This window comes from Patagioenas fasciata, chromosome 25 (genome assembly GCF_037038585.1).
Source record: "Patagioenas fasciata isolate bPatFas1 chromosome 25, bPatFas1.hap1, whole genome shotgun sequence".
Classification (NCBI taxonomy): domain Eukaryota; kingdom Metazoa; phylum Chordata; class Aves; order Columbiformes; family Columbidae; genus Patagioenas; species Patagioenas fasciata.
Genome location: NC_092544.1, coordinates 1,705,822 through 1,733,581, shown reverse-complemented (window position 1 = coordinate 1,733,581; position 27,760 = coordinate 1,705,822). Strand labels below are relative to the sequence as shown.

General features: G+C 46.9%; 4 protein-coding genes and 1 non-coding gene across 6 annotated transcripts; all 5 read right to left on the bottom strand.

The window, feature by feature from the left end:
* Positions 1-188: 188 nt before the first annotated feature.
* On the bottom strand, positions 189-7,537 carry RRAGC (Ras related GTP binding C). The gene is made up of 7 exons (XM_065857195.2): positions 7,215-7,537; positions 5,214-5,417; positions 4,343-4,542; positions 3,413-3,527; positions 2,701-2,843; positions 2,463-2,611; positions 189-2,198 (listed from the first exon to the last, which is right to left on the bottom strand). The coding sequence occupies exons 1-7, from the start codon at positions 7,470-7,472 to the stop codon at positions 2,047-2,049; spliced, it is 1,221 nt and encodes a 406-aa protein (XP_065713267.1). The 5' UTR covers positions 7,473-7,537; the 3' UTR covers positions 189-2,046.
* Positions 7,538-8,793: 1,256 nt separating this feature from the next.
* Positions 8,794-12,866, bottom strand: MYCBP (MYC binding protein). The gene is made up of 5 exons (XM_065857198.2): positions 12,778-12,866; positions 12,505-12,577; positions 11,419-11,467; positions 10,879-11,008; positions 8,794-8,887 (listed from the first exon to the last, which is right to left on the bottom strand). Exons 1-5 carry the CDS (start codon positions 12,790-12,792, stop codon positions 8,843-8,845), a joined length of 312 nt encoding a protein of 103 aa, XP_065713270.1. The 5' UTR covers positions 12,793-12,866; the 3' UTR covers positions 8,794-8,842.
* Positions 12,867-14,767: 1,901 nt separating this feature from the next.
* Positions 14,768-16,354, bottom strand: GJA9 (gap junction protein alpha 9). Its single transcript, XM_065857194.2, has one exon. It carries the CDS (start codon positions 16,335-16,337, stop codon positions 14,814-14,816), a length of 1,524 nt encoding a protein of 507 aa, XP_065713266.1. The 5' UTR covers positions 16,338-16,354; the 3' UTR covers positions 14,768-14,813.
* A 1,969-nt stretch (positions 16,355-18,323) lies between these two features.
* On the bottom strand, positions 18,324-27,603 carry PPP1R8 (protein phosphatase 1 regulatory subunit 8). 2 transcript variants are annotated; one of them, XM_065857196.2, is made up of 7 exons: positions 27,479-27,603; positions 25,014-25,074; positions 22,888-23,041; positions 22,069-22,289; positions 21,291-21,435; positions 20,893-20,957; positions 18,324-20,639 (listed from the first exon to the last, which is right to left on the bottom strand). In XM_065857196.2, the coding sequence occupies exons 1-7, from the start codon at positions 27,532-27,534 to the stop codon at positions 20,286-20,288; spliced, it is 1,056 nt and encodes a 351-aa protein (XP_065713268.1). In that variant the 5' UTR covers positions 27,535-27,603; the 3' UTR covers positions 18,324-20,285. The 2 variants fall into 2 exon arrangements, with proteins under 2 accessions (XP_065713268.1, XP_071655283.1); XM_071799182.1 differs by lacking the exons at positions 22,888-23,041; positions 25,014-25,074; positions 27,479-27,603 and adding an exon at positions 22,435-22,558.
* LOC136112655 (small Cajal body-specific RNA 1) lies at positions 24,393-24,558 on the bottom strand. The gene has a single exon (XR_010652928.1). It is a non-coding gene; the product is annotated as a small Cajal body-specific RNA 1 (non-coding RNA).
* Positions 27,604-27,760: the final 157 nt, after the last annotated feature.

Below are 27,760 nucleotides of genomic sequence, written 5' to 3'. Positions count from 1 at the left end.
GGTTCAGGGAGAGGCGGGGGTGGAAAAATGGAGCAGAAAGGTGAAGCAGCGGTTGATGGTCTCTTTTACCATTTCAGTTCTTTTATTGCAGAGGCAGTGATCTTGCCTTACCTCTAACAGGACGTCTCCCTGCAGGGTCTTTTATGACTTTTGCTGAAGTGCCTCACCCTCCAACAGAAACAATACCGTTACAGTTTGACCTTTTTCCATTTTATTAACACAAAATCATGTAAAGAGTGAAGACAAAGACAAGGAACATATGCGCGTACTCAGGACATGAAAAAACTCACTGCACAAATGGGAATGACCTTCCTTGCCGGGACCTGGCCGACTCCTTCTCCCCCGACCTGGGCTACGACCACACTGTGACAGACTTGCAGCTGCAAGCCCCATCTTACAAACACACAGCGATTCCTTAAAAAACCCTGCAGCTCCGTTACGACAAAGCAGCTCAGCCTGCATTCAGAACTGCATCTGCTATTAAGAAAACTGAACCAGAGCACTTAAATTCCCGAGCCTCCTGCTAACGGTAGAACAGCAGAACCTTTATCTATTTAGTATCATACAACATCTTCAAAACAAAGGAAAAACATTTACACGGTATGTGCATACACCCTAATGTTAATGCATGTATATTCATTTTTACATAGGTTCAATGAAAATCCATTCTAAAAGCACAGAAGCAACCCCATGGTTATTTCTGACCACATAAATACATCAGTCGCAGGGATCGCTTGCAGTTACAGATCTTCTTGCAGAAACTGTTACAGTGCTGCTTGTATAGTCAGTTGGTCCAGTGGCTTCAGAACACACACAGGGACGGGTGAAAAGAGGCAAGATCTTTACAGGCCAGTAGCTGAGCTTGCTGCATAGCACGGCCAATGTACAGTATGACATCTGCAGTAATAATACCAATAAATTAGATTAAAACAATTCATACATACTTCCCATAGTATGGAAGCCAGAATCCACTAAAATCAGAAAACACTATTCTATTCAGATTGCATGGTGACAAACAAGGTGTTCGCCACAGTAGAGAATCAATGCACTTTCAATATCCAGTATTATTAGTAGGTTGTGGCACGCTGATATTTAATTGCCATGCAAGGATAACATCCTCAGACATTTTCCTGGGATCTGTCTTGATTATCAGCCAGAGGGCAGAGGGAGATCCACCATCAGAAGTCAGTTACTTTGCCATTTCTTCACTTGGGAAGAGCTGAGAGTGGTTGGTCGCTTTATTCCGAGAGATGGCAGGCATTTGAGTTTAGTTAGCCATGCGGTTGTGTTGTAAATAGGATTAATCACAGATTTATGACATCCACATTTTTGCAAAAGAGAGCGGGTAGTTTATTTCTGGTTTTAATGCTTCCCTTTGGTCAAAAGGGGCATATCGAGAAGCATGGTCTGAAAGCAAAGTATTGCAATCTTAAAATGAAGCTCCAGGTCAGCTCTCCGAACAAACTTAGAATCACTAGAACAGAGCTCTACCTTCCATCCGCTTAATAAGTACAGAATTCACAAGAATACTCCGAGCACACCAGCAAGAGCAAGAACTACTTTATGGAATGATTTGTGAGACCAGCCTCACCAAACAAAATGCCTGAGTTTCACAAGCCTGAACAACACCATCCTCTTTTAATTACAAAAGGGTAAACTTAAACAAAAGTGGATAGTCTACAGATTAATTAAAAAAGAAAGTTGAGCAAGTGACTATTCAGTGTTTCACGCACAACTCATCTCAATAATTTGTAAGGTTTGACTGGGCAATCAGTCAGAGACAGACAATTAAAACAGGACTCCAAACTGAAAAACCACTGCACATGTAACAAAGCTGGTTTCAAACCGGCATTTCTAACCCCACTGGCCTCAACGTATTCTTACAGTAGTTCCAGTTGTCCAATGCGAGTTTTACAAGCTGCTGTTCCCCAGTTAGCGCCGCTCTTCTCCGGTGAAAACATCCTTCAGGCTTTCAGATTACCCCTCTTTTGTTCCAGAAAACTTGAGAATGAAGAGCTGACAAGTCTGTCCAACGTCCTTAGTTCTCTAGACTGCGTTCCTGGGTGTGCCATTGTGAGTCACTGCTTTCATATTTGAGGCGCTTGGTTGATGGTTGCATATTCTGTGGGAGGCAACACCTACTTCAAAGACTTCATGAATGGCTTTGCGGAAGCAATGAAAATTGTAGTCTATCAGACCTGTCAGGAGAGGGAAGGGAGAGGAAAAACTGTGATCAGCTTGGTACATTTACATAATCGACAGAGCTTCAAAACAAATATAAAATGTTTTACTTAACCAACAGCAATTTTGCTACTTATTTTAGTACGAATTTGGATTTAGAAGATTTAACAAGATTTAAATTTAGCTACACAAAAATCAAGGTGACTTGTAAAGTCATACCAATATTTTACAGTTGATAAAAAGCATTAGATAAAAGCCGTTCAATGGGGGGAAGCCCTTACCTTTGCGCTCAAAACTCTCTTCTCTAAGAATGCAAACTAATGCCAAAAACTTTGTTACTTCTTTTAAGTACAGGACCGTTGTGTTATTGAGCTTGATAATTGCCATTGACTCTTTATCATAAGCACTTCCAGTGCCATCTTCCTTTAACCTAAAAAAGTACGAGTTAACCCCAGATATAATCAAGCAGGCATGCAGAGGTCACTTCAATACCTGTGAAATGCAGCGTTCACCACTTACCCATATATACAGGAGACATCTATCACTACATCAATCATGTCACAGCACAACTCATATGACTGCATGTCCACAGGGGAACTGTCTGTTGCAATGTAGATTTTGCTGACTACATCGAAGAGAAAAGCCTTTTCAATGCCTGAATTCTTCGGGAAGAGAAAGAATTTGGATGAATTTTTAAAACAACTGCATTTAAAAAAACCTCAAGTAGAATTCATATGCTACTCCAGCCTTGTCTCTAGGGTGGTATTTTATTGGACTTAAAGCATACAGCAGCATATTTCTATGTTACAAATTCTCTAAGTAAAGCAAATGCTAAAAAAAATAAGGGCAAAAGTCTCACAGGCCACATGAAGCAGACGATTTAGTTCGAGGCCAAGTTCATATTGTGAAAAGTCTCTTGCCAGTACAACTACATCAGACTAAACGCCTTAGCAGACTAATCAGTAGGTTGTGCTAGCAGAAAAGTTTGGTATCAACAGTTATAACCAGCCAAACTACACTGTGTCAGTATTTAGAGACTCACAAAGCACGCACCAGTACGATTTAGCTGTGGTAAGAGAGCTTCTAATGCAGACAACCAGGCCAGCAGAGCGCACCAGCACAAGAGCCACTTGGACCTCCCGAGAGCACATCTGGCCAGCGCTCATTGGCAGATGGACTCGCTTTACCGTTCCGTGTATTTCACTCAAAGTTGTATTAGATTAGCACTTACTGATATAAAGATATTTAATAGATTTTCCAACGTTGGCAGTTGTGGAATGAGCTTCTGGACCACTTTACTGAAGGCTTCAAATATTGAATGGTCATAGATACTGGTCAAATAAAAGCTGAGATGAGGATGGAGGGAAAAGGAAGAAAAGAGAACAAAGATTCAAGAGTATTTCAGAATTGCAACAGAAATGTTAAAGCTATGTTTTCTCACATTCAGGCCTGATGGTTTAGCCGAGATGCCCTTATCACAAATACACCTGCCCACTGCACCAAGAATCTGATTTCTGAGCGACTGGAGTAAACACGAAACAGACTCCCCCAGCCCCGGGAGAGCAGAGAGAAAAATGTGAGCCTGCTTTCACAACACAGCCTACAGCTCAGCACAAAGGTCTCTCCGGGCAGACCTTTCTGGACTTAAAAGGGGCTGATAAGAAAGATGGGGACAGACTTTTGAGCAGGGCCTGTTGCGACAGGACAAGGGGTGATGGTTTTAAACTAAAAGAGGGGAGATTCAGACTGGACATGAGGAAGACATTTGGTTTTGGTCTGTTTTTTTTTTTACAGTGAGGTTGGTAAAACACTGGAACAAGTTGCCCAGAGAGCTGGTAGATGCCTCATCCCTGGAAACTTTTAAGGCCAGGCTGGACAGGGCTCTGAGCAACCTGAGCTGGTGAAGATGTCCCTGCTCATGGCAGGGATGGCACTGGGGGAGCTGGGACGGGCCCTTCAACCCAGACTATTCTGTGATTCTATGACTAGATTTCCAGTCCTGTTCCTGCCTTCCACTTTGTTCACACTAACATTGAGAGATACTAGCAATACTTAAAGGCTTCACAAGACTCAAAATAGCAGTAAAAACAGCAAAGAGCCTGGATAAAGACACTATGGATACTGGCAACAGTAGAATCACATGCCAGAATCTTTAACTCACCTAAGGTGAAGTTTTTCAAGCCCAGCATCTGTAAGGTCATCATTAGCCCTCTGATGAATATCCCTCTGAGTTTCTATTTTATGGTCATCCGATAATCCATCAACTTTATGAATAAAAACTTCAAAGTTCATTTCTGGGTTGACCTTGTAGGCTTTTGAAACTGTAATGTGGAGTCTTGTTAAAGCTTCCATGTAGTCATCCTGTAAATCAGTTTTGGCAGGAATGAATGAACAGGGTTTATCTATGACAACTACTCCATTCTGCACAAGGACAAAATATTGCGGTGCAAGAACTTCACTTCCGTAACTAGAGAGGAGTATGGGAGAAGAGAAAGGAAGGATAATAAAGAGCATCTAGCACAAGTAGGTTCTCATATTATTGCAGAAAAGGTCAGTTCAGGGTACTCGCCCCTTTCCACTCTCTCCACCAGGATCACACATTCCAGTCACTTAACAAAACCAAAATCACACACCAAAAGTTAGGTTGCCAATGCATCCTTTGATACACAACAGATGTTTTACTAGCTTATCTAAAAATATATATCATTAGCTTCTTGATCATTCCTTGATTCTCAGTGACAACCAATGACAGGACAAGGGGTAATGGGTTCAAACTGGAACACATAAGGGTTCCACTTAAATTTGAGAAGAAACTTCTCCTCAGTAAGGGTGACAGAACACTGGCCCAGGCTGCCCAGGGAGGTTGTGGAGTCTCCTTCTCTGCAGACATTCAAACCCGCCTGGACACCTTCCTGTGGAACCTCAGCTGGGTGTTCCTGCTCCATGGGGGGATTGCACTGGATGAGCTTTCCAGGTCCCTTCAATCCCTGACACTCTGTGATTCTGTGTGATTCTTACTGATTTGTATTTACCTGGGCATCAATAACATATATTAGAGCACCTGTTCCTCTGAAGATCATCTCATAATCAAATGTTGGATCAAAAAAGTCCATCTGTCCAGGAAAATCCCATATTTGGAAATTCACAAATGAGCTGTTGGAAATATCGTCTTTGTAGATCTTGTTGGTACTTTCCAAGAACAGAGTCTCATTGGGAGACATTTTGTGAAACACCACCTGTTAGAAGAACACAAATAACAGTCTTTGTTAGAAGAGACAGGTAAAAATTCTGTGACTTGAATCTTACAAATAGGTTTGTCCATTCTATTCCGGTATAAAGTCACTGTGCGAATTAAACAACTGCAAGCTTCTAAGAACTGTTCCTTTCCAGTCTGAGAAATTCCTAAAGGCAACTCCACTTTTAGTCTGCTGCCAAGTGTTATGACAGGATATAATCAACCTGTTCCTAAACTACAGTAACAGTGTAAAAAATTACATTTTCCAGATGACGCAACAGTAATCCCAACCAGTGATGAGCACGACTGCCACAACATCTCAAGGTCTAATGATCAAATACAACCTGCCACTGCAAGACACCTTATCGGGTACATTGTAGCAACACCTACCGACTGCAAGGAGAAAATCTAAGGCAAGAATTGCAAGTTGCTGCGAAAGTAACCAACCTAGGATAGCTTCACTTTCTTTGACACTTTGTCTACAAACATGAAGAACTGAGCAATCTACATCCTTTTCCTCAGAAGGGAAACAACAACCGGAGCCAAAACTCTTCTAAGAATCTTCACAGTGACCCAAAGGAAAGAGCCCTTCACCAGGTTTGTCCCAGCCACCACTCAGTCTGCTACTGAACGCTCAGGTTATACCAGCACGGAAAATCCAATTGTTCAAAAGCAGAAAATAAAAAGTTTCTGCAGGGAAGCTGTTGAAGAGAAACTTCCCAATACTCCAAGAGCACCTCCAATTATTACCACAGCTAGTTCGCTCAGGCAGCAGCGCAATGAGCTCCCAGGTAACAGAACCACAGCTTCTAATTCCCAAGCCACATCAGCACAAGATAAATGTCATGTTCTCTTATTGCATACTCGACATCGCACTGTTCCTTTCCTGTACAACTACTTGAATGGGTCCTCAGAGAACTGATACTACCAACCTTGGTCATTAAAAAAAGCTACATCTATAAAGCAACAGCAAAAGCCTGGTCTAGACAAGCTGGCCCAGCACCCTGTGCAGCTGAATCTTGAACGTGTCCAATGTTGGGGCATCCACCACTTCCCTGGGAACATTGTTCCAATGGTTGATTGTTCTCATTGGGAAAAATTTCCCTCTTGTGTCCCATCGGAACCTCCCCAGGACCTCTGGAAGACTCTACACTTGCATTTGAAGAAAGTTTGAGGGCCCTAAGTCTAGACAGGGACTGCAAATGGAAAACTTGCACTTAGGAACGAGGATCATTCTTAGCGCTACACTTCACTTGAGCTACATAACAAGTGAAAATAGTCAGTTTTGTCTTATTTTTATTAGGAAACACCAGCAACTTCATGAAGCTACCAACAAACCTACAGCACCAAAACAGTTTCACTTCCTCTTTGACTGCCTGGCCGTACTAAAGGAAACCAGAAGCTGCCTTTCTGCTCACAGAAAAGCAGAAGCATCTTTCAAAGGATCAAACGGCAGAACAGCTCAAGTCTCCTCCAGCCCCGCACGCCAGTTGGGCACCACACACCTGTCCCGTTTCCAGATCCATAAGAAAACACCTCGATAAATTTCACACCAGTACCTTCGCTTTTTATTTTTGAAGCGTTAAAGTGAAGAACTACAAAGGCTACAACCTACACTACACAACCTTCCTCTCGGAGTCCGTTCTGGGAAGTGTCTTTAAGCAGGAGCCTCCCAACGCTCCAACTTCGCCCACATTAGAAAGCAGAAATTGCCCCCACAGAACACGGAAAGGAGAGAGAGCTCAGCGCTGGAGAGGCGGCGTGGCAGGCGGGGCGGGAGCCGCCGGCTGCCCCTCACCTTCTGGATGGAGGACTTGCCGCTGCGCCGCAGCCCCATGAGCAGGATCCGCGGCTTGGAGTCCGCCCCGCCCGCGCCGCCGCCCGGCCCGCCCGCGCCGCCGCCGGGCCCTGGGCCTCCCTCCAGCTCCGCCTCCTCCTCTTCCTCCCCGTAGCCGAAGTCCTTGGGGAACGAGTCCGCAGCCCCGAAGCTGCTCCCCACCAACGCCGGCTCCTCGGCCGTGCCCGTTGCGCCCGCCCCGCCGAACTGCAGCGCCATGTCCGCCCGCGCCCGCCGCCGCCAGCGCCCGTCCCGGGCCTCCTGCTGCGCGGCCAACGCAGCCCGACAGCACACAGCCCGCCCCGGATTGGCTGGCGCCGAGCTCCGCGGCGCTGATTGGCTGAGGGTAGCAGCGGGGTAGTGTGGCTCCGGTCAGACGACACGAGTCACCTGACGGCGCCGCCGCACGTGAACCGGAGGGGCGGGGCCAAGGCGGGCCCGCCCGTCCCGAGCGAGCGTCACGCGTGGAACCGGGTCCCTCGCATTCGTTAGAGAGTCCTCGGTTTGCTACGGGCATCATTTCTACAGGCAGGCACCTCAACGGAAGTTTTAGCAAAGACTTATTCCATTATAATCCTAATTTAAGGCTCAGAAGACCAAACTGTTTTCAGAGAAGAGCCATGAAAAGCACCCGTGAGTCCTTGTGACCACAGCTGAGCACCTCACCTGGTGCTGGTTCTTCAGCAAGACTCGTCCCGAACAGCGTTTGTTTCTGTCGTCCTCCACTCATAGTGCTGTACGATGCATTTTCTATAGCATTACACTCTCCTTATTTCAACATACTGCAATTTAATGCTAGGTATACATTTTAACTCTGAAGCAAGCTTTCTTCTCCGTTGCAGAGGGTGGAGCATTTTCATTCGTTGGTTGGTTTCTGTATGTTTATGGTGTCCCCCCCCAGTTTTTTCTGTGGTTTTTTTTTTTTGTTGTTGTTGTTGTTTTAAAGATTTAACACAGTATTTTCCACTCAGTTCTCTTCTGGTCTCTTTAGATCAAAAATAGGTCCAGTTTCTGAAACAGGATCAGACACACAAACTGTGCGGGAATAGGTACAGCACATAGAAATTAAAGAGTCAAAGTTCAGGCGGTTCTGCGTCTCCAACATCGTGCTACGTCCACCACTTAACACCACTCTACTCACTCCTTTTGTGTCCCCCTGACCAGACAGGTCCAACAGAAGCCTAACAGTGCCAAGTACCAACTTGGAACATACCTTGGGGGTCCTGCTGCAGTTTACAGTGGGTCCATCTGTGTCACATCACCCCTTCCAATTAAAAACAAGATGGAGATCAGTAGCTTAGCAGGACCATTGACCAGTGTGTGAAATATTCCAAGTTGGCAGGCACAGTTATCTGCAAGTTAATCGTGACCAGCACCTTTTCTTAAACACAGAAAGCAAGTTGGCCAGTATGCTTAAACTCATCAGTTGCTGCTGCAGCTGCACAAAAATAGCTATACACTCACTGCCTCTTTTCTTTACGATGATGAGTAACAAATTAGACATGCACAGTTCACATTCACACAAAGAAAAAGACTGTGGTTCTCAGGAAGCCCTTTATTAAGTGAAGGCATTAAAGGAGAAACTACTGTTATTCACCAAGCTTCTCATCTTGAGGTGGTTCATACTGAGCCAGCTGTGGATTTAAAGAGAGGAATTTAGTTAGCTGCAACATTTCAGAGACACTTTCTACATCAAGAAACATAGGAAAACATCTGGTCTGGAAGTGTTCCATTTACTTTGAGCGCTTTAATCCATCACCGATATTTATGCAGGTCCATTTTCAAGTCAGGCAACAAAATAACTCTTCCCTCAAAACATCCATTTGTCTTGTTGTATAATCACGCAGCTATAAGGGGGGCTTTTTAGATGCACTTTCAAGCATTAAGTCTTGCCCTTCATCTTCCCCATTTCTTGTTTAGGTCTCACTAAGTACTTTTTATCGCAAATAGCAGTTGATAATAACCAGTGCTTTGTAAACATTAATACTGGAAAGCATGTGAAGTAAGAGTTATCATTTGAAGGCTGAAGAACCTGAAAGCACAAATAACTCCATGGTTATGAAAAGGGTCACTTTCCTAGAACAAGTTTTGACTTGTTTAAAAGTTTTCTTTAAACAAAAACCCAGGTTACTCTGCTTTCATGCATCTACTTACTATTGGTTGCATTTGTAAGTCAGCTACACCAAGTGAACTGCTGGTCTATTACTACTCCCCCTAAAATTCTGCTCTTTGCCATAGTTCATAGTAAGAAATAACAAATGCAGCCATAAGGACTCACAGTGTGTAACAGAGGGAGGAGAATGACTAGGACAGCAGGAGGGCACTCCCCACGAGCAATACAACAGGGTAGCGCCCAGGAATCGCTTCCTACGTGTCGGGATGCTCTGATCTTGTGCCTGGTACAAACAGTCCCTGAACACTGACCAACTCTCTTGGGCCCCTTTACCTTCAAGCAGCCTTGCCCATGGCATTTCCCCCACCAACCGCCTGAAAAGGCCAAAGTTTGCCCTGCTGAAATCCAGGGTTGCAATTCTGCCTGCTATCCTGCTCCTGCCACAGGAGATCCTGAACTCCACCATCTCATGGCCGTTGCAACCGAGGCAGCCCTCAACCTTTACCGCTTCAACCAGCCCCTCCTTGTCAGTGAGGATGAGGTCCAGCAGGGCACCTCTTCTGGTCGGCTCCTCCACTCTTTGAATCAGAAAGTTACCATCAAGGCACTGGAGGAACCTCCCAGACTGTGGCTGCCGGCCGAGTCGTCCTTCCAACAAACATCAGGGAAGTTCAAATCCCCCACCACAACCAGTGCCTGTGACTGTGAGGCTGCTCTCAGCTGTCTGTAGAGGCCTCATCAACTTCCTCACCCTGATCTGGTGGCCTATAACATATGCCCACAACAGTATCACCCTTGCCAGCCTGCCCCTTAACTTTCACCCATAGACTCTCAACTTGCTCCTCATCCATACCTGGACGAGGAGCAACTCAATACACTGGAGTTGCTCTCTCACATAAAGAGCAACTCCACCACCACTCCAGCAGGTTTGCAATGGTTTCCTTCTCCAGTGTGAGGTTTACAGCCAGTGGTAAGGGGAAGCTAAAGAGGGGTATCAGGGACATTTTAGCCGAAAAGTGCAAACTCCTGATCCATGCGGATGCGATGCCTCCCCTGGTAACGTCCGGCTACACACAAGGCTGTGCCAGGCCACACAAACTAATACACACTATTCCTCCCTCAGTTTGCCTTCTGAAAGCCTTTACAGGAGATAGCTTTTATCTTTTTCAAAGCACTTCTGGAAGTCTACGATACATAATATCAAGCAACTTAAACACATCCAGACAGGACGGAATGAAGACACGGATTAGCTTCACTAACATATACTTGCACTAAATTAATAAAATCCCTACTTTAGAATACTATTCTATGTTATAAAATATAAGAAGCATCTCATCAACAAAAAAGGAACCTTTACTACAATGAATTCTCTCCGCGTTCCTCATCCATGAGGGTCAGCAATGCACCAACATTTATCAGTCACTATAATGAAAGTTAGCCGTATTCTAAGCATTAAAGTATTCTTTTGTTGTGTAACACAGACCTACTGCGGAACATTAAGCAGACTTTTACCTTGGTTTTCAGTTTTTTATTTTCTTCCAACACTGCTTCGTATTTTTCTTTCATCTCTGTCACTTCCAAGCGAAGTGCCTCTATTTCTGGATTCTCAGGAGTTGAAGCTCCCAGGTGCTGCTTCAGAAAGCTGATGTTTGCATGTTAAGTATTCCTTCTGTTAGATAGCACAACTGGGGTTTAGTTTTAACGCTTACGATGAGGTTAGCGCTGCAGCACACGTGACCGAAATGGCATTAAGTCACTGTAAGATTACTACAGTGCTTTTCATCCTACGGGATGAAGTTACAAAAGTCAGAAAGCTTTTCAAGGTCATTAATATATTCCCAGAAAAACAAAACCCACATCAAGGCATCAGTACACACAGGACAAATTCTTGTGTTTTACTACACCCTTTTCTTCTTGTAAGAACTCAATTATTAGCTAAAATAGGTATATAAAAACCATGTTCTCAGTGCCAGTCTTCTAAACGAGCCTCTCCAGTTCACCCACGATTCAGAAGCAGTTCTAGAAACAATTCCCAGAAGAGAAAAAGGATACTCCAGTGCACTATTTGGTTTCTCTGGCTCCTCATACAAGGCTACCAGCACTACAAACAGAAAATATTCAAAGATTGCAAGAAGTTCACAGAACTCCACGTTTTTAAAGCATACCACACTCAGAGGCACACAAGTTCCATGCTGTTTTTATAGAACATTTTTCTGCTTCACAAGATTTTCACCTCTGTACTCCAGCGTGAAGAGCAGGTCATAGGAGGGAACAGAGCACCCCACCCAGCAACAGCTGACAGGAGTTTTGTTGATCCCCTAACCACCATCTTTGGCTGTTCCGCTCTCCCTTCATAAGCCATTGCTTACACTTAAAGTACTGCAGGACAACATCAGCACTTCCATCAGTTTGAGCATAAAAGCAAAACCTCCAAAGAACACCTACAGTTACAAAACTAAATGGCAGCCGTTACAGCAGGTGATACTGATCATCTTTATGGCTGGGGGCTCCAGCAGAGTGCTGGGAAGTTCAGGCACAAGCAGCGGTAACCCGGCAGCTCCATGGCCATGCAAACACCAGCTCCGTGTCTGGCAAACTCATGGACATGAATACTCAGAAAGTTCCCAAATGTAACCACCTCCCTTGCTCACATGGGCACACAGGGCTATAGAAGACCTCAGTTTTCATAAATACTTATATAGCGCAGAATAAGTTAATCAAACTAACTTTTAAATTGAACTCTATTCTTTTAGTTCGAACAACGTGCTTCAGCGTGAGCAGCCAAACTCGACGGGAGAGGAACCGTTGCCCCGTTCTCACATGTCTCAACCATTCCTGCCCCACACGCCATGAACGGGACTCGGGGCCGCGTTCCCGGGGGGACCTTGTTCCCATGGGGTGCTCTGTTCTGTCCCCATGTGGGGGGCTCTGCTCTGTCCTCCCGCCCGCTGCCCGCCTCGGTCTCCATTCCAACCGCCGCTCCAAGCTTTCCGGGAGCGCTCGGCCGCCGCGCAGACTGAGGAGAACGGGCGAGCGGCTCCCCGGGCGTGGGGCCGCCGGAGAGCGCCGGGGCAGCCCGAGGGCGACCCAAGGGGAGCAGCCCCCGCCCGGGCGGCACGACACAAGCCGGGGACTTACCCTTGGTGAGCGTGTCCATCACCCCCGACTTCTCCAGATACCGGCGGAACTGCTCCCGCTTGGAGCCCGCGGCCTGAGGGAGGACGCCCACACGGTCAGATCGGCGGCGCCTCCCCCTCGGCTAACGGAGCCGGCTCATCAGACCGGGCCACCCCCCCTCTCCGCCGCGGCGGCGGCACGAAGGACCGCGGCGGCACCGGTCCCGGGCCGGCCCCTCCGCGCAGCCGGCTCAGCAGAGCCACCCCAGCCCCGCTCCGGCTCGCTCCCTCCTACCTTGTAATGCGCCATCAACGCCCCACGCCCGCACCACCCCGCGCCTGCGCGCTGCTCTTGTACGGCGCGAGCGCTTCCCGCCGTTACCATGGCGACGGCAGCGCGGCCACGCCCCGGCCTGGGCCTCGCGTTGTTCCGCCGGCCCTGTCGGCCCCGCTCGCCGCCCGACACCGGGCCCGGCGCTGCGCTCCCTTCCCCGGGCAGCCTTGGCCGTTGTCCCGCTCTGCCCCGCACTCCTCGGCAGGTACGGAAGCGCGTGTGCCGGGCCCTGAGGGAACGATCGCCCAACTGCCGCCCTGGGCCGAGCGGCGACCGCACCTGGCGGGCCCGGGGACCCCGGGGAGTCACAGCGGGAAAGCTTCGCATCCTGAAAAAGGCCTCTTGCCTCGGCCCGTTTTAGGAAACAGAAGCGGTTATACCAGCTTATTTTTGTGAAGCGCTGTGGTATCTACTGATAAAATCTGTTTATTATAAAAACTAAACCCAGAACCAGCCAATTAACCTTGCACCTGCGATGCTGGGATCTTTCCATGTGTTTTCTACACTTCTGCAATGTCTTTGGTTCTCACTGGGATGAAGTTCCACTTTTCAGCTGGCAAGTGACAAAATAGAGTGTTTGACCTGTGCCCACACACACAAAGTTATTAAAAATCCGCTGTCAGCCACAGAAAAATGGATTCTTTTGTAACCTGTCTTGAACCGACAGAAATGCAGATGTGTGAGCATCTAAATGCTGATTTTCTGTTATTCAGACAGTGGGAGCAGAGTGCAGTGAAACCAGGCTTTTTATTGCAGAGACATTAGATACAAAACATGCATTAGCACAGAAACGTATGTCTCAAGAAACAAAGCCACAGTCGCAGTGTTAACTCAGCTAAATCGTGCTATACGTTTATATAAATTCCTGTGTATTAAACAGTGTTAAACTTTATGATGTCAGCGGAATTATGTGGGTTTGTATGTATGGATACACGTAGAGCAACACTAGAGGTGACAAGAGCAGCTGGAGAGAAGTGTCCAGTGAATAGTTTTAATAGTACTAATACGTATTTCTTATGTGGACAGGGCCATAATGCTTAGAGAAATGTTGGAGTTCAGGGCAGAGACAACCAGACCCCGTATCATCCGGAAAAGGAGTGGGTTTACAGTCTGAAATACCTTGTATATGGTTTTTGACATTGAAAGCAGCAAGGTACCACCGTTCTTTAAAATGATTCATTTTTTACCATAGTGAGCTTTCTGCTTTGGGAAATCCGACATTTCTGATTAATAAATTTCAGTGGTGTGTTTTCTGATTATGCAAAATCTCACTTTGAAAGCTCACAGCTCATTTCTAAATCGTGGTGCTTTAAAAACGCGATAGTGATTTAATGACTATAGTGTACAATGAGAGATTCACTCTGATTTTCTGCTGGGGAAGCCAGGGGTGCTACACTGAAAAGAAAGCGCAACGTGGCTGCAGAGCCAGAGAATTAGTGATACATGTATCAAACGGTTTGTTCCTGTTGTATTTAGCGCAGCTCAAGTAGGGAGATATGTCCGGTGTTCTGCTTTCAGCCAGCAATCAAATATCTGCTTGAATTCCTAGAGAGATTAAGCAAAAACTTATTTACCGATAATTAATTTCTGCTGAGAGCGCCAGTGCCGCCTTTACCCTAATTTCATTTACATTTGTAAAATACAATGTTAGACTGTAAGGTTTGTTTTCTAGCTTTTTTCTTTATCCAGTTTAAATAGCATCAGCTGTGATTTTACGCCTGACTTTTCCTAATGTGTGGATTTACACAATGTACGTTTCCCTTTTTAGCCGAAGGGTGGTGTGGAAGTTTACACGCCGAGCCCCAAGCCGCCTCTCACTACACAGGAAGCAAAGAGACCGTTCAAAAGTTACTCCACTAATATTCACCGCGCTACACAGCTTCTCCATCGGTGTGGACCAGGTGGTTAAAGCTGGGCAATGCTCTTACACAGGGCACGCTCGTATCGCGGCGTTCAGACGACCCCAGCGTCGATGGGCGCAATTCGGGGGTCCCCAGCTATATCTGCAGGTCAGTGGGGGCCCGCCTGCTGCTGGCATTGCTGGAGAGCGACAGGCGCCGGGGCAGGGCCGGCCGGGGGCTCCCGCGGCTCCGGCTCTCATGGGACCCCGAGCTCGCGTCCCCCGGGGACTCCGGAGTGGGTGGCCGGCTGCAGGGCTTTGCGTCAGCGCCGGGAGCTTGGGCTTTGCTTGCGCCGAGACTGCTCTGTCTTCGGTTGCTGTTCAGAAGAGAAGCTGGAGCTCCCGCGCTCTCAGCCGCTGCCGAGCAGCTCCGAGATGAACCGATTCTGTGCTGTCTTCTGAAAGCAGTGACAGGCTGAGCCATATCGGGCTGCAGCAAAGCTTGAGATGGCGCTTCAGCGAAGCCTCTTGAAGCGATGTCTGCATTCTGAGCACCGGTGGGGAAAGGTTTCTTTTCGGCTTCTTTTTGAGCATCGAGTTTGCCGAGCAAGGCATCATTATTATTTGTGCTAATATTTGGAGTCTGACCGTCTAAAGCATTTGTGGCCGGCCTCTTCTTTGGCGATTTACATTCCTGATTGCGACATGTGTAGTTGCTGCTGCTTTCCGTACGGTTATTTTGCACGGACTGAAACATGGGAGGAGAATTTAGAACGGGGTAGATGGCAGCATCGGTTTGCTTTTCCATCAGGAAGGTGTAACCGCTAAGCGCAGCAGGAAGCGTTTTCTGCGGGGTGGTGGATATTCCCAGAGAAGAGTGTGGTATCACCGAGTATTTCTTAGGCTTGTTTATGTAGGAATTGTCTGGGTCCTCCTTGTGTTTATTCTGCCCACAGAGCCCCAGTTTAATTTTTCGGAATCCTAGGTGGATAATTTCGAGGATATTTAAAAGCAACGACACAGTCGCTATTGATTGCATGAATAATATGAACACTGTCTTTTCCGTTGGTCTGGATACGAAGCAGTCGACTGTGTTTGGACACGGATCCCTCTGACACTTATACAGGGGATCTAGATGGAAGCCGTACAGAAGGTACTGGCCGATCATAAACCCGACCTCCACGGCAGACCTGGTGAAGATGTGCACCACGTACGTGCAGAGCAGGGACCCTCGCAGCGGCGCCTTGTTCAGCTTCCTTTGGTCCAATTGCCGGAGCTCTCTCTCCAGCCTTTTCCGATTTTCGGTCATTTCTAACTCAGTGCTTTCCAGTTCCACTCTTATCTGAGCTTTCTTTTTCTGCCTCTCTTTCTCCAGGGCTCTCAGCCGGTATAAAGCATGGCCCATGTACACCAGGGAAGGGGAAGACACGAATATAACTTGCAAGACCCAGTATCTTATGAGAGAGATGGGAAAGGCCTCATCGTAGCACACGTTTCTGCAACCGGGTTGCTCGGTGTTGCATATAAATTCGGATTGTTCGTCGTTCCAAACATCTTCGGTCGCCACCCCGAGGACCAGCATTCGAAATATGAAGAGAATAGTTAACCAAATCTTTCCGATGATGGTGGAATGAATGTGGACCTCCTCTAAAATGCCTCCGAGGAAATTCCAGTCTCCCATTATTGTTCTGCCATCCTAACACTAAAACATAGGAGAGAAGAAAAGTATCAAACATTGTGGAAGCTGGTGGGACAAGATTTTAAATTCCTTTTCAGTGGTGTTTTCTGTTGAAATAGCATTGATTTTCACCTGTAAAGCAGGAGTGTTAAGGAATCGGATGGAAGTTGCAGTCTTACGGCTGCAATATTGACGGCTATAGAGAAAACCTTCTGTTAAGGCAGCCTGCCAAACATGAAAATACTCTTGTAAATCAGTTTATAAATACGCAAATCAGACATTTTTTAAAGATAAATTAAAAACAAACAGCAAATTAAAATTAAAACCTACCTTTCTTTGCAAAAACGTGTAAAGTTAGAGATCTGTGGTGTCCGATAAGAAGTTGTAACCCCCGCCATCTTCCCTCCGTCCGAGTACATTTCACATTCTAAGCAGTTAATTTTGCTGCAGGAACAAGTGACGGAGCACGAGCTTTGCACATTGAATTTATATTCACTGGGGATGGAGTGAGGAGAAAATCGATCTGTGGTTCGGTCTGTTACCGCTCCAAGCGTAATTCAACCATGACCAGCGGGAGAACCTCGTTTAGAAAGCTGGAAATGAAGAATCTGCAGCTCGAATTCCTCAGCTGATCTTCACTCACACACCGGGCGGCACAAACGCCTTTTAGTGCTGGGCCCCAGCTGCCCCAGCAGAACAGCACTGACAGCAGGCTCAGGTTCCCAAACCTTGAACGATCCACATCTGATGTTCTATGTAAAACGGTACGTCAGTCGAACAGCGACCAGACAAGTCGAGCAGGAACATGAATTCGAGCACAAAATACGATTTTATAGCATCAATGCTGCTCTTTACCTTAGTGCAGACATTTCGCAGATGTGACCATTTACATAAACTCATAACCAACATTCAGCGTTTAGGAACAAAATAATTAGTGATGTGAGGAGAGAATACTCATTTTTCTTCTAGGTCTAAAGCCACCTCGGTGCCTTTCACTGGTGGCGAGTTTGCCGTAAAACATCCCCCAAACTTTAATGCCTGTTATATTTCCTTAGCTCAGGGTCAACCACCACAGAAATCATTCAGTTGTGGAAATACTCTCCAGAGATCAAGCCCTTTTCATTCCTACTCATCAATAATGTGCACTTAATGCGTACAATTGATTTCTGTTTTCTGCTGTATTTGTCTGACCCACAATGGTCGCTGGACAACCAGAGGCACAAACAGCAGCGACGCGTCCTCGGGGCGTTCGGGGTGACACGGACCCGCTCCCATCGTTCTCTCTCTGCAGTGAAGGTTGGATTACAAATGATGAACCGCTAATGAGAAACTGGGACAAGCGGTCTACTCAACGTTGTCTTTAGGGCCACCGAATCCAGCGGTCCTGTGTTTGAAAGCAGAGCAGACGGAGGCGCCCGCTCCTCACGTGTGTGTTTTCTGAGCTGCCTTACAGGTTCACTTTTGACCGCTAAGACACGTGTGCAATCAGTACGTACAGATGAGTGGTTTTGCTTTCATGAGCAAAATTTCTGAAGATGCCGTGGAATTTATCCAAAAATTTAAGTTTTGTGGTTGGTTTGTTTGGGGATTTTTTTGGCCTTTTTTCCCCCACCCCCAGTCTCTAGTTGTCTGCTTTTAAGCTTAGATAACACACCGTATTTCCAACTGGGACGTCTCTTTGCCCCACGTAAGTTCTTCAATGTGTTGAAAAGAGCTTCTTGTCCAATAAACAGGACTATGGCAGAACTGGATAAAACTTCACTCGTAAAACAAAGGCGACCGCTGGTTAAAATCTGCGGTTTGGTGTCATTCGTGTGCAGAAGTGCAGCCGAGCAGGCGATGAGAGGAGCCGGAGCAGCTTTAAGAGCTGCAGCCACAAAATAACCTGTAGCCAGAGCACGGCAGAAATCCCGCAATACACCACGAAACAACGTACGGGCTCAACCGCCCACGCGCAGACTGGGAACGAACACACTACACTCTCCAAACTGGCAAAATCTGCATTTAATTTACAACATAGTAAAGGTTACAGGTAAAAAGCTCAACAGAAAGTGTGAAAAGGCCTATTACATATTACACAAGTGTACAAACTTCTGTACAAAGCCCCCAGGTGTTAAAGTGTCCCCTCCTGCACTGGGCAGCTATGGCCCATAAGCTCTAAAATAACGAGAGCTTGTTCAAATCCAGGGAGGAGAAGAGCTTTAAAAACCAATGAGCAGTAAAGCTTCGCTTTTCAAGAAAAATCTTGCAAAGATCCACTTGCAAAAAACCACAACAAAAGAACATCCCCCCAAAAAAACTAACAGATGACCTGTTCAGCTTTTACTTGCCCTAACTAATGTTACCCTAAAGAGTTGCCTTCATAAAGCAGACCGGCTGGGAAACGAAAGTTCTACGTACCAGAGAGGAACAAAACTAAGGGGAGATTTTAGGAGTCCGCACGGAGTATTTGGAAGAGCATCTGAGGCCTGGATGCTGTTTGACAGCCACTGGACAGGAGCGGCACAGCTGGACGGGGAAGGTCCATCCACAGGACAGTGTGAGCCCCATCCCACGGTGCGGGAAGGGCAATGAACCAGCCTCTAAAACCATCGCTCGTGTGAACGGGGGAGGTACCAGCGCGTTTTACATCAACAACATGATCGAACCGATCGCTCTGCACCTGCAGAGTCCACCCTGATTTTGGAGCAGCCGCCAGCTCTCCCAGCGCTGCGCAGCCAGGGACTGTAGAGCGAACTGCTGGGTACGGCACTGCCAGCCCGCGCACAGTTCCCGGAGAAATCCCCCGAACACAGAAATGCGACTACGTAGCTGAACTGCGTTACAGAATGTAAAGAAATCCAGAGTAAACCTAAGAAAAACAGAGCTCCGGCCTTACCTTGTATAAAGACGTTATGTCTGAGTACAAGGGAATCGGAGTTTGAAAGCGTTTGGAGGGTGAGAGCAACAACCCAACCTGGCTTCTCATTCTATTCCATGTGAAAAAGTGATGTAGGCAAACAATGCAATACCGTGAAACCAACTTGGGCGCCGCTTTATTGACGGCGAGGCAGATTCTCTGCTGGAATTCATATCCCAGCTTTGGGGAGCGCTCAATTCTCACCCGCTGCTATCAGCAGCCGAAACAGCGTGCGGACGGTGGGTGGGTTGTTAATGTACAAGACGCTGCTGACGGCTGCTCAACGTTATGTGTCTCGTTGCACCTCACATATGATCTAACCTCACAGGCTCCGTTTGCAACTAAAACGGAACTACTTAAAAGGGCCACCAAGTGTAAAGACACCGTGATGCACCATCCGACACCGCAGCACCGCCACGGAACCCCCGCTGCTCCTCTGCCATCTCAGCCCCACGTGTTGGCCACCTAATGGGGCGCTGTAGTGTTTTCAGGTGGAAATTAAAACAAACTGCAGCCAGACTGAAATAAAAAAAGGTCCCACATCAGCGGGGTCCTGGAAACATAAAAAAGAAAAGCTGACCTATATTTTGCAAGTTCTAGAACTCACAGCAATGGGATTTCTGAAAGGCTTGGCCCCACAAACATTTACTTCTGATACAGCCGACCTGCTATGAGCAAGTCCAGCAGGAACAACAATATTCATAGTGAGCACGACACCTAAATACACGAATTTGCAGGGTCATCCCATAAATGATAATTGAATTGTATTACTCTGCCCCTTCGACTTACGGATCAAAATTCAGAGTAAAGACCTCTGGGACAGTAATGGCTAAGAAAAGGCTGCCAGATATTTTTGATTCAAAAGGAGATGGGAGCTGTATTTTCTTTTTAAACACATATAAAAACGTTTGAAGACAGATCTTTAAAGGCTATTTCACTTCTCCAATCTTGGGATTACATCTGGTTAGGACACTGAAATTTTAAAAAGACGATACTGCACATAAACAGTTTCTGGAGTTCGTGACTCCCGCCCTCCCTCGACAGAACCCAGCTCAGATCAGCAGGGAAGGGGTCGGCTTCTTGCCCGGCCATGCCTCCTTTGCGTATTTCTTCTTCTTGGGTTCATTCACAGCTTCGGGATTAAAGACAGCGGGGTTGGGAGCTGGGTTCATGTTAACTGTTGAGGGCACAACGGGAGTCAAGTCCACATCTGGGGCGAGATTGGGGTAGGGCATGGGCAGCCCCCCAATGAGCGCTGTCCCGTGGACGCCGTGCGACTGGGAACCCGCCTCATTGTGAGTTGGGGGTAAACCCCCATATAATCCTCCGCTGTAGGGGAAGTTTTGCATACGTCGCGATGCAGAATCATCCGTGGTCAATGAGCCTGGATTGTCCAGCCGTTTTTTCTGTAGATGGAAGTATTGAGAGAATTACTCAACATACATGAAACAAGCAATCTCCTTAAACTGGATACCAAGGCCATTTTCTCCTAAAAGGGACCTAGATCAGCCACACACCAACTGCTTACAGACCATCTCCCAAGATTTCTCCTGGGTTTCCTTGAAAACCACTGAACAACAAACTCTTAAAGGTGCACAATGCAGGAAGTGAGTTCATTAATGTCATGTATTAATTAGAAAGATGGGAGTTATTCTGTACCTTCACAGGGACAACTGCGGTCTGTACCATGTTCCTGAAGCGCCCAACAGAAGGGTCCACGTCCTCTGCAAAGGCAACAACAGTGAGGCTGTCAGAACAGGAAAAGATCAACCATCTACCCGGTAAAGGAACCTGTATGAAGAACTGGTTCACGGCCCTTCTCACCCAAAGCCAGTGCTGCAGCTCAGGAAGCACAAGACAAGAGCTAAGGGGACACCTGGTGGCTTTGCCTCAAGGTAAGAAAGGCTTCCACTGTGAGAGCCAGTGTCGAAGGCTTTACTGAAATCCAAAAAGATCACACTGACTGGTTTCCCTTGGTCAACTGGGTGGGTATCCTACGAGAATACTGGAAAAAGGGCCTTAAAGGCATCAACTAAAGACAAAAGCAAAGTATTTACCTGGATTGATGATTTCATCATCATCACTGAATGTCACTCGGGAGTTCTTCCGTTTTCTCTTTGGTCTCTGAATATCCAAGTTTCCTTCCTCAATGGTTAGCGTGGAGATTCTTTTGTTGTGGGCTGTATTAAACTCTGTCAGGTTCTAATGACAAATTTAAGAGACGAAGCAGTTTAAGCACCCAATATGTGAAGCCTGATTTAATCGTGTGATTGCGCATATCAACAGACCACAACACACGTGTTCTGCTTCAGCTGTAGACCCTGGGAAGGAAGAGCGCTCCGGTGCCGCAACGCGATGCCCACAGGGGTGGTGGAGTCTCTTGCAGAGACGTTCAGAACCTGTCTGACCTGCTCCAGCTGACCCTGCTTGAGCAGAGGGGTTGGACCAGAGGATCCCAAGAGGTCCCTTCCAAGCCCAACAACCCTGTAAATGTTGCACACACTGCTCTCTCCCTCTTCACTAGACAACTGTAGGAAACGGGGCAGCGTTCGCTGTTACCTGCCAACGGGGAAACGTGGGAAATCACCCCTGATGTGGGGACGTTAATTGGAGAGCGCTACCCCCCGACAAGACCTTTGTGAGACAATCATTGGACCAGCAGGGTTATTTAGATCACAGATTCTGGGAAGCAGCGTGACCACAGGCCTATCGTGGCAGAACGAGACACCTCAGGCTGTCTTCAAGGCCAAGAAATTAAGCACCCGAAGTTAAGGAAACAAGTGGGGAACGCTATGCTGGAAAAGCCGTCTAGGTACAACGTGCCATTGTACTCACATCAAGTTCTGTCTCCTCCTCTGGCAGCCCCAGCAAACCCTTGAGCTCTTCATCTTCCCCGCCCATCTTCTCGTCTCCTTTCACCGCTGAGGGCAGCGTCTGGGGCTTCTCTCGCAGGGTATACGCTCGTGTAGAAGCCCCAAATGAAACTGTGGAGTCAATGGGTATCTGTTGGGGTTTGTGAGCTTCCAAACGGATGTGACCCAAGAATGTGCCGTGTGCTGAGAACATCAAAATAATCTGTTAGTCATCAGCTCGGGCTCATGGTATTTAAGTCTTGAAAAATTCAGAAACTGCACATATTTGGTGTGAGATACAGATCACTGAGATACTGCTGAAAGCATTAGCTATGTACGTTTTACCTACCGTCTCACAAACTAAGGTAACACACATCAGAATTCCTCAAAAAGTCATGGAAATAAATGACGAACACCAATTATTTCTGGATTCCTGTAGGTCCCAACGCACCATATCTGGAACCATTCCCTCGCTGGAAAACACAGTATGCCAGGTTTTAGATCTCGGGAAACTACGCTCAGAGGAGAAAGCTGCATTAAAAGTGTGAAGGGAAGGCAAAGTCACCTTCCTTGTGTCCCTTGGCCTCTTAGAAATGTTGTTTTAAGCACCAGCTGAAGCAGATGTAAGCTGGCTGGAGCAAACACTCCTAACACTCACCAGTCTTTCACTAGGATGCTCATTCGGATTGCAGTCCGAATCCACACAGGGCAAATAGCAACAAAAGAGCAAAAAGTCTCAGATTCAGAAATGTTTAAGTGCTGAAATATCGTACTGCTGGCTGCTAAATGTCACGTTACTTACTGCTGTTCAGATCTATGAGGAAAACCCTCTTGAGATGTTTGTGGTAGACCAAGGCAGCATGGACCCGAGAGCAAGACTGGTGGTCAATGGTAAAATCGCACAGATCAGGATTTCTCCCAAAGAGATAGTATTTCTTCTCATCAATGATGAGTTTCTGAGGTAGAATATCAAACAGAAAAGCACATTAGACTCCTACAATCTTTTGGACCTTCCTGAAGGAAAAATAAAAAAGAAAATGAATATACAGAGCAAATTCAAACCCAAGCATCACAGCTCATCAACATTTCAGTTTTGTCTGACACCGTGAAATACAGAAATTCAGATCCTCTCATTGTAAAATCAGAACAGCTGAGTATGGAAGAGTCCTGGTTAATCCCTTCTTTAACAGCCAGTACGAGACAGCCTGGGAAGGACAATAACTCTTCACGGCAGGAGATCGTCTTACAGAGGAGATTCTCTCTCACATCTGCTCCCAGTGATCGTTACACAGTGCTTGGTGCAGGTGACCCTGGGTCTGGTCCAAGCCAGGACTCAGCGCTAAATGATCTTCAGTCCAGCACAGAGCACCTAAATGGCATTTCTGTACAGAAATGGACACAGAGGAGATTTCAGACTTTTAAAATAAAGATGTAATACTATCCTGAATATGCGCTGTGATACGAATCCTTATTAGTCTATTCAAGCAAACTGTTAATTTTAGGCTTAAATAAATTAATTGAATTAACTAAATTACTTTCTTTGGATTTAGTTTGAGAACACGATGATAACACCCCAGGACAGAGTTAATGTTTTTCTTCAAGTAACTTGCCATTGTTTTTGAGTTGGGACATAGCGAATCTAAGAACTCACTGTTATCTTAGCTGTCTGCGAGCCAAAGTCTTTGTGAGCAATGCCCACAGGCGCGAGGCAGCGGGGAGGGGACAGGGACGGACAGACCTTGACTGATACCCAGACCGAGCACTGAGAATATTCCCCGCCATTAGCATCAGGCTTTACATTTAATGAGAGCCGGGTTTTTCTGGCTGCAGAGACCCGTTCTGGTTCTGCTCTGTTTCGCTGCAGTTTTCTTTTAGTTTGGCTTTTTGCCATTCCACCGTGTTGCAGAGGTCTCTGGGCTTTTCTGCCTCCTCCTCTCTCTGGGATCAGCTGTCTGGGGCCAAGAGCTGCTTCCTGGGACCAGCTGCATTGAGTATCTTTTGTTTTATATTTCTATTTTATATATATTCTTAGTAGTAGTGGTATACTACTATTATTTTGTTATTTTATTAAACCACCTTTCTCCCAACCCACAAACTTCCCCCTCCCCTTTGATTCTCTCCCCTATTTGGGGTGGTGGCAGGGGGAGCGATTGTGACTGCGACATGCACAAAACGAGACCATTCTCACTTGACAGTGTTTCAAGAGACTCTTGCAATGACACAAACGAATTCATAAACTGGAAATATTACAATAAATCAGAGAAAATAATTTTATTGCCTTTCCTTCAAGATAAGGTTTCCAAATTTTTCTGTGCCTCTGAGCTATAACCCAGTGTTATCCTTTATACACTGAGCTTAAACACTTCATGGCTTGTTTTAATGTTGCACTTTCTGGACCCAGCGATCACAAAGCAAACCCCAGATCTCCGCACGAGACCCGGGGCACGGACGGCTCGGTTAGTATCAAGTGCTCAGCAATCCACAAGCAGTAAGATTGTTCTTTCTTGGTTACTGCTGTCTATTGTAAGACACAAACCTGAAAAACTATTTGCCACGTGTACTAACAGGGAAACAGATGGGTCACATTGAAAACCTAGCCTGGTTCAGGTTATCCAGAGAGCTGATGGGAGGAAGAGGGAACTGGGATGTTTGTACCACCTGCTTTCCTAAGGCAGGCAGAGAGCCCAGCCTTACAAAGCCAACTTGGGTGTTAGGGAACAGACTTGCTTGAACTTATGGAATTTTTTGGCACACTGCTGCTTCTAGAACTTGTTTAGAAGCTGCTAATATAGAATTCAGAGAACCAATGAAGAATGGGGAGACCCAGACTCTAATTTTGCAGTTACTTACAAGTAAATGTGGAAAACGTTCTACTGCTGGTGCCTACAGGTATTATACACCAAATACATACAAAACCTATTGTCATACCTCAATGAGTTTGTCTCCTTTGACTACATCCAGATGTAAGCCAGGTGGAGGTTTCCCTGCCCTAGAAAATAAAGAAAGGGAAATATAGAATCAAAATATTGAATACAAATTTTATTAGTGTTAGAGCTAACACCCTATTAGAGCCACAGAACAAACCTACGCAACTGCAAGCAGATTGATTTTGGAGAAAATATGAAAACCCTATAATTTCCTATTCTTCCCTGTAGATTCATTCTGACAACATATAAGAGGAAGAAAAGCCCAAGCTGAGCTTAACTCTGCAAGGAACACATTGAGTAACAAAAATAAAACGTGTCAGAAAAAGAGGACAAAGCCATTAAGGCTTTGGGATGTGATGCTCGCTGGAAGCACCGGATGGCAGGACTGAAGCTTCCAGCCGAGCTGGCAGCACCTCCTCAGCGGCGCTCAGACCCGCAGCTGGGTCACAGCAGCCCCGTCCAGGCGAAGCTCTGCTGAGGCCGGTCCCACCAGCCCACTGAGAAATTTCAGGTTGTAGCTATTAAGGACATAGGACAACTTCAGTTCTACTGTGTTGGTTTAAAATTAGGTCAATTATTTAAGTTTCTAAATGTGGACTTGGAAGCCTAGATTTAGCCACTTCTTAAAACTCTTGGCCTATGTGCCTGCTGTGCGCGCCTTCAAGGACAAGGTGGGATTGTCATTGTCTCCAGACACCCGTGTGCAGTCACCACCAGGAACAGCTTCTTCTTGGCTCAGAGAAACTGCAGAAGAACGAGCGTTGCCTCTCAACCACACCATTCCCAATGTATGGACATTCCAGAGCAAGCCTGACATCCCAACTCATGGTGTGGCAAGACAGAGAGGAAAGAAAGATTCACAATCCCAAAGCCAGGACAAAAGGGGAGACCGGCAGTATCTATTAAATACCTGATGGTCACCTCAAAACTACACCCCAGGCCGTTCGTGCCTCACAGAAATTCCTTTTACCCACTAGCAGCACCTCGGAAGGTATGAAAAGGTCTTAAAACTAGAATATGGAATTGTCATCTGAAGACATTTTCTCCTCTCATGGCATGGCTACATTTTAACCCATGGAAAGTATCAGCAACATCTTTATTCCAATTTTAGATGCATAGCCCCTGCCTTTGCTAACATGTATGGAGGAACTGCAGTACATTCATAAACAAGTGCTGGCATGAGCAAGCACTACTAAGCCAGCATTCATGGTTTTTGATCTGTCCCGAGCTAGTTTAACAGCTGGAAACACAAGAATAAGTATTTCATATAATATGAAGAAGTAACTTATAATAGCATAAAATCTAAATCAAAGCCAGAACTGAAAACCGATGAAAACCTTGAATTTCATTACAATGTGAGTTGCAAACACTCCTGTGTAAAAGCAGTGAGAAAAAAAAAGCTAATAAATATATGACATTTCAAATTTCAATTTGACCATCCAGAATAATTTTTGGCTTTACCCACTCTATCATGCCACCATTTTCTGGAGGCCCATCTTGTCTCACATAGATGTTTGTTACTGTGTATGTTCAGCACAATTAAAATCCATGAGTAACTCTTTTCTATGAGAGGGTTAAATGGTTTTCCTAACTGAAGCAAGCACTTCAAAACCAGGTGAAAATTTAAAAGCATATTCGCTAAGCACCCATTCCCTGAGCTCTGTCATCAAAGCACTGAAAGGCAGGGCACCTGTAGTGAAAAAAGATGACTGTGCAATTAGCGACTGCAGTGAGCACGCACATACACAGGCAGCTCATGCAAATGCTTTTCAGCTCTAACACTGGGTCATTTAAGATATAACTGCACACAACCCGTGAATAATAAAGGCTCTGGCACCCAAAGAGGATGGTACAGCTAAGATCCATGCAGTAATGTAGCAAAAATTCAAAGCAAATAGCACAGGGCCCCAGATAAACCAATCTTAAGGCCAAAAAGGCCGGACCAGATAATTTTCAGAGAACCTCTCCAGCATGGACTTTTCTGCAACTCTAAAAGCGGCCAAATTCACAATCTCAACGTTGCTGCTCCGACTTCTTAATTCAGTATAATTAAAAAAACCCAGGCTAGTTTCACACAGATAAATTTCTTGTAGCGAATACACGTCAAGAGTATAAAATGCAACGTGCGGTACACCCCGTGTTCTGTGTAACCCCGGCCAGGGCTCCGGGCCCGGCCCGCGCTGCCCGGCGCCCTCAGGCCGAGGAGGCCGTGATAGCTGCACCCGAGCCCGGCCCCGGCAACCGCAGCCCCCGCAGGCCGGGCAGCCCCGGGGGCCCGGGCAGCGCCTCAGCCCCACGGCCCTTCCCGCCCCACGGCCGCCCGGCCCGGCCCCCTGGGCCCAGCCCCGCCGCCACTCCCCCGGCCCGGCCCTGCCCAGCGGGCACCGCACCCCGCCGCTCCCCGCGGCACGGCCGGAGGCGAGCGGCCCGGCGGAGCGGGCCCAGCGCCCCAGCCCGCCCGCTCACCAGCTGGGGCACTCGAACAGCGACAGGCCGCCGCCGGAGTTCGCGTTCGCCGCCATCTTGGCTCTGCCCCATTCAGGCGGGCGCGGGGCACGATGGGAAGCGGGAGGACCGGCGCGGGAGGCGGTCCCGGCGTGCACCGCGCGGCGTGGGCGGGGCCTGTGGCGGCCGCCGGGACGCGGGCGGGACGGGAGCGGGGCGGGCGCTGCCCCGTGTGATCCCGCACCCCGGGGCTGCTCACTGACAGGTGAAACACGAGGGGATAACCCGCGTCACCCCCGGTTT

Excerpts from the sequence above, each read along its gene's own strand:
- RRAGC (XM_065857195.2), bottom strand. The coding sequence starts at position 7,472 with ATGGCGCTGCAGTTCGGCGGGGCGGGCGCAACGGGCACGGCCGAGGAG. Across the intron at positions 2,844-3,412 it reads TATTAAATATCTTTATATCA|AATTCAGGCATTGAAAAGGC; the intron begins GTAAGTGCTAAT and ends CTCTTCCCGAAG. Across the intron at positions 2,612-2,700 it reads GATGTCTCCTGTATATATGG|GTTAAAGGAAGATGGCACTG; the intron begins GTAAGTGGTGAA and ends GTACTTTTTTAG.
- MYCBP (XM_065857198.2), bottom strand. Across the intron at positions 11,009-11,418 it reads AAACCAAATAGTGCACTGGA|CTTTCTGAAGCAGCACCTGG; the intron begins GTATCCTTTTTC and ends TGCAAACATCAG. Across the intron at positions 8,888-10,878 it reads ATAAAAAACTGAAAACCAAG|CTGGCTCAGTATGAACCACC; the intron begins GTAAAAGTCTGC and ends TTAAATCCACAG.
- GJA9 (XM_065857194.2), bottom strand. The coding sequence starts at position 16,337 with ATGGGAGACTGGAATTTCCTCGGAGGCATTTTAGAGGAGGTCCACATT.
- PPP1R8 (XM_065857196.2), bottom strand. The coding sequence starts at position 27,534 with ATGGCGGCGAACGCGAACTCCGGCGGCGGCCTGTCGCTGTTCGAGTGC. Across the intron at positions 25,075-27,478 it reads CTGTTCGAGTGCCCCAGCTG|GGCAGGGAAACCTCCACCTG; the intron begins GTGAGCGGGCGG and ends TTTATTTTCTAG. Across the intron at positions 22,290-22,887 it reads CCTCATAGATCTGAACAGCA|CACACGGCACATTCTTGGGT; the intron begins GTAAGTAACGTG and ends TGATGTTCTCAG.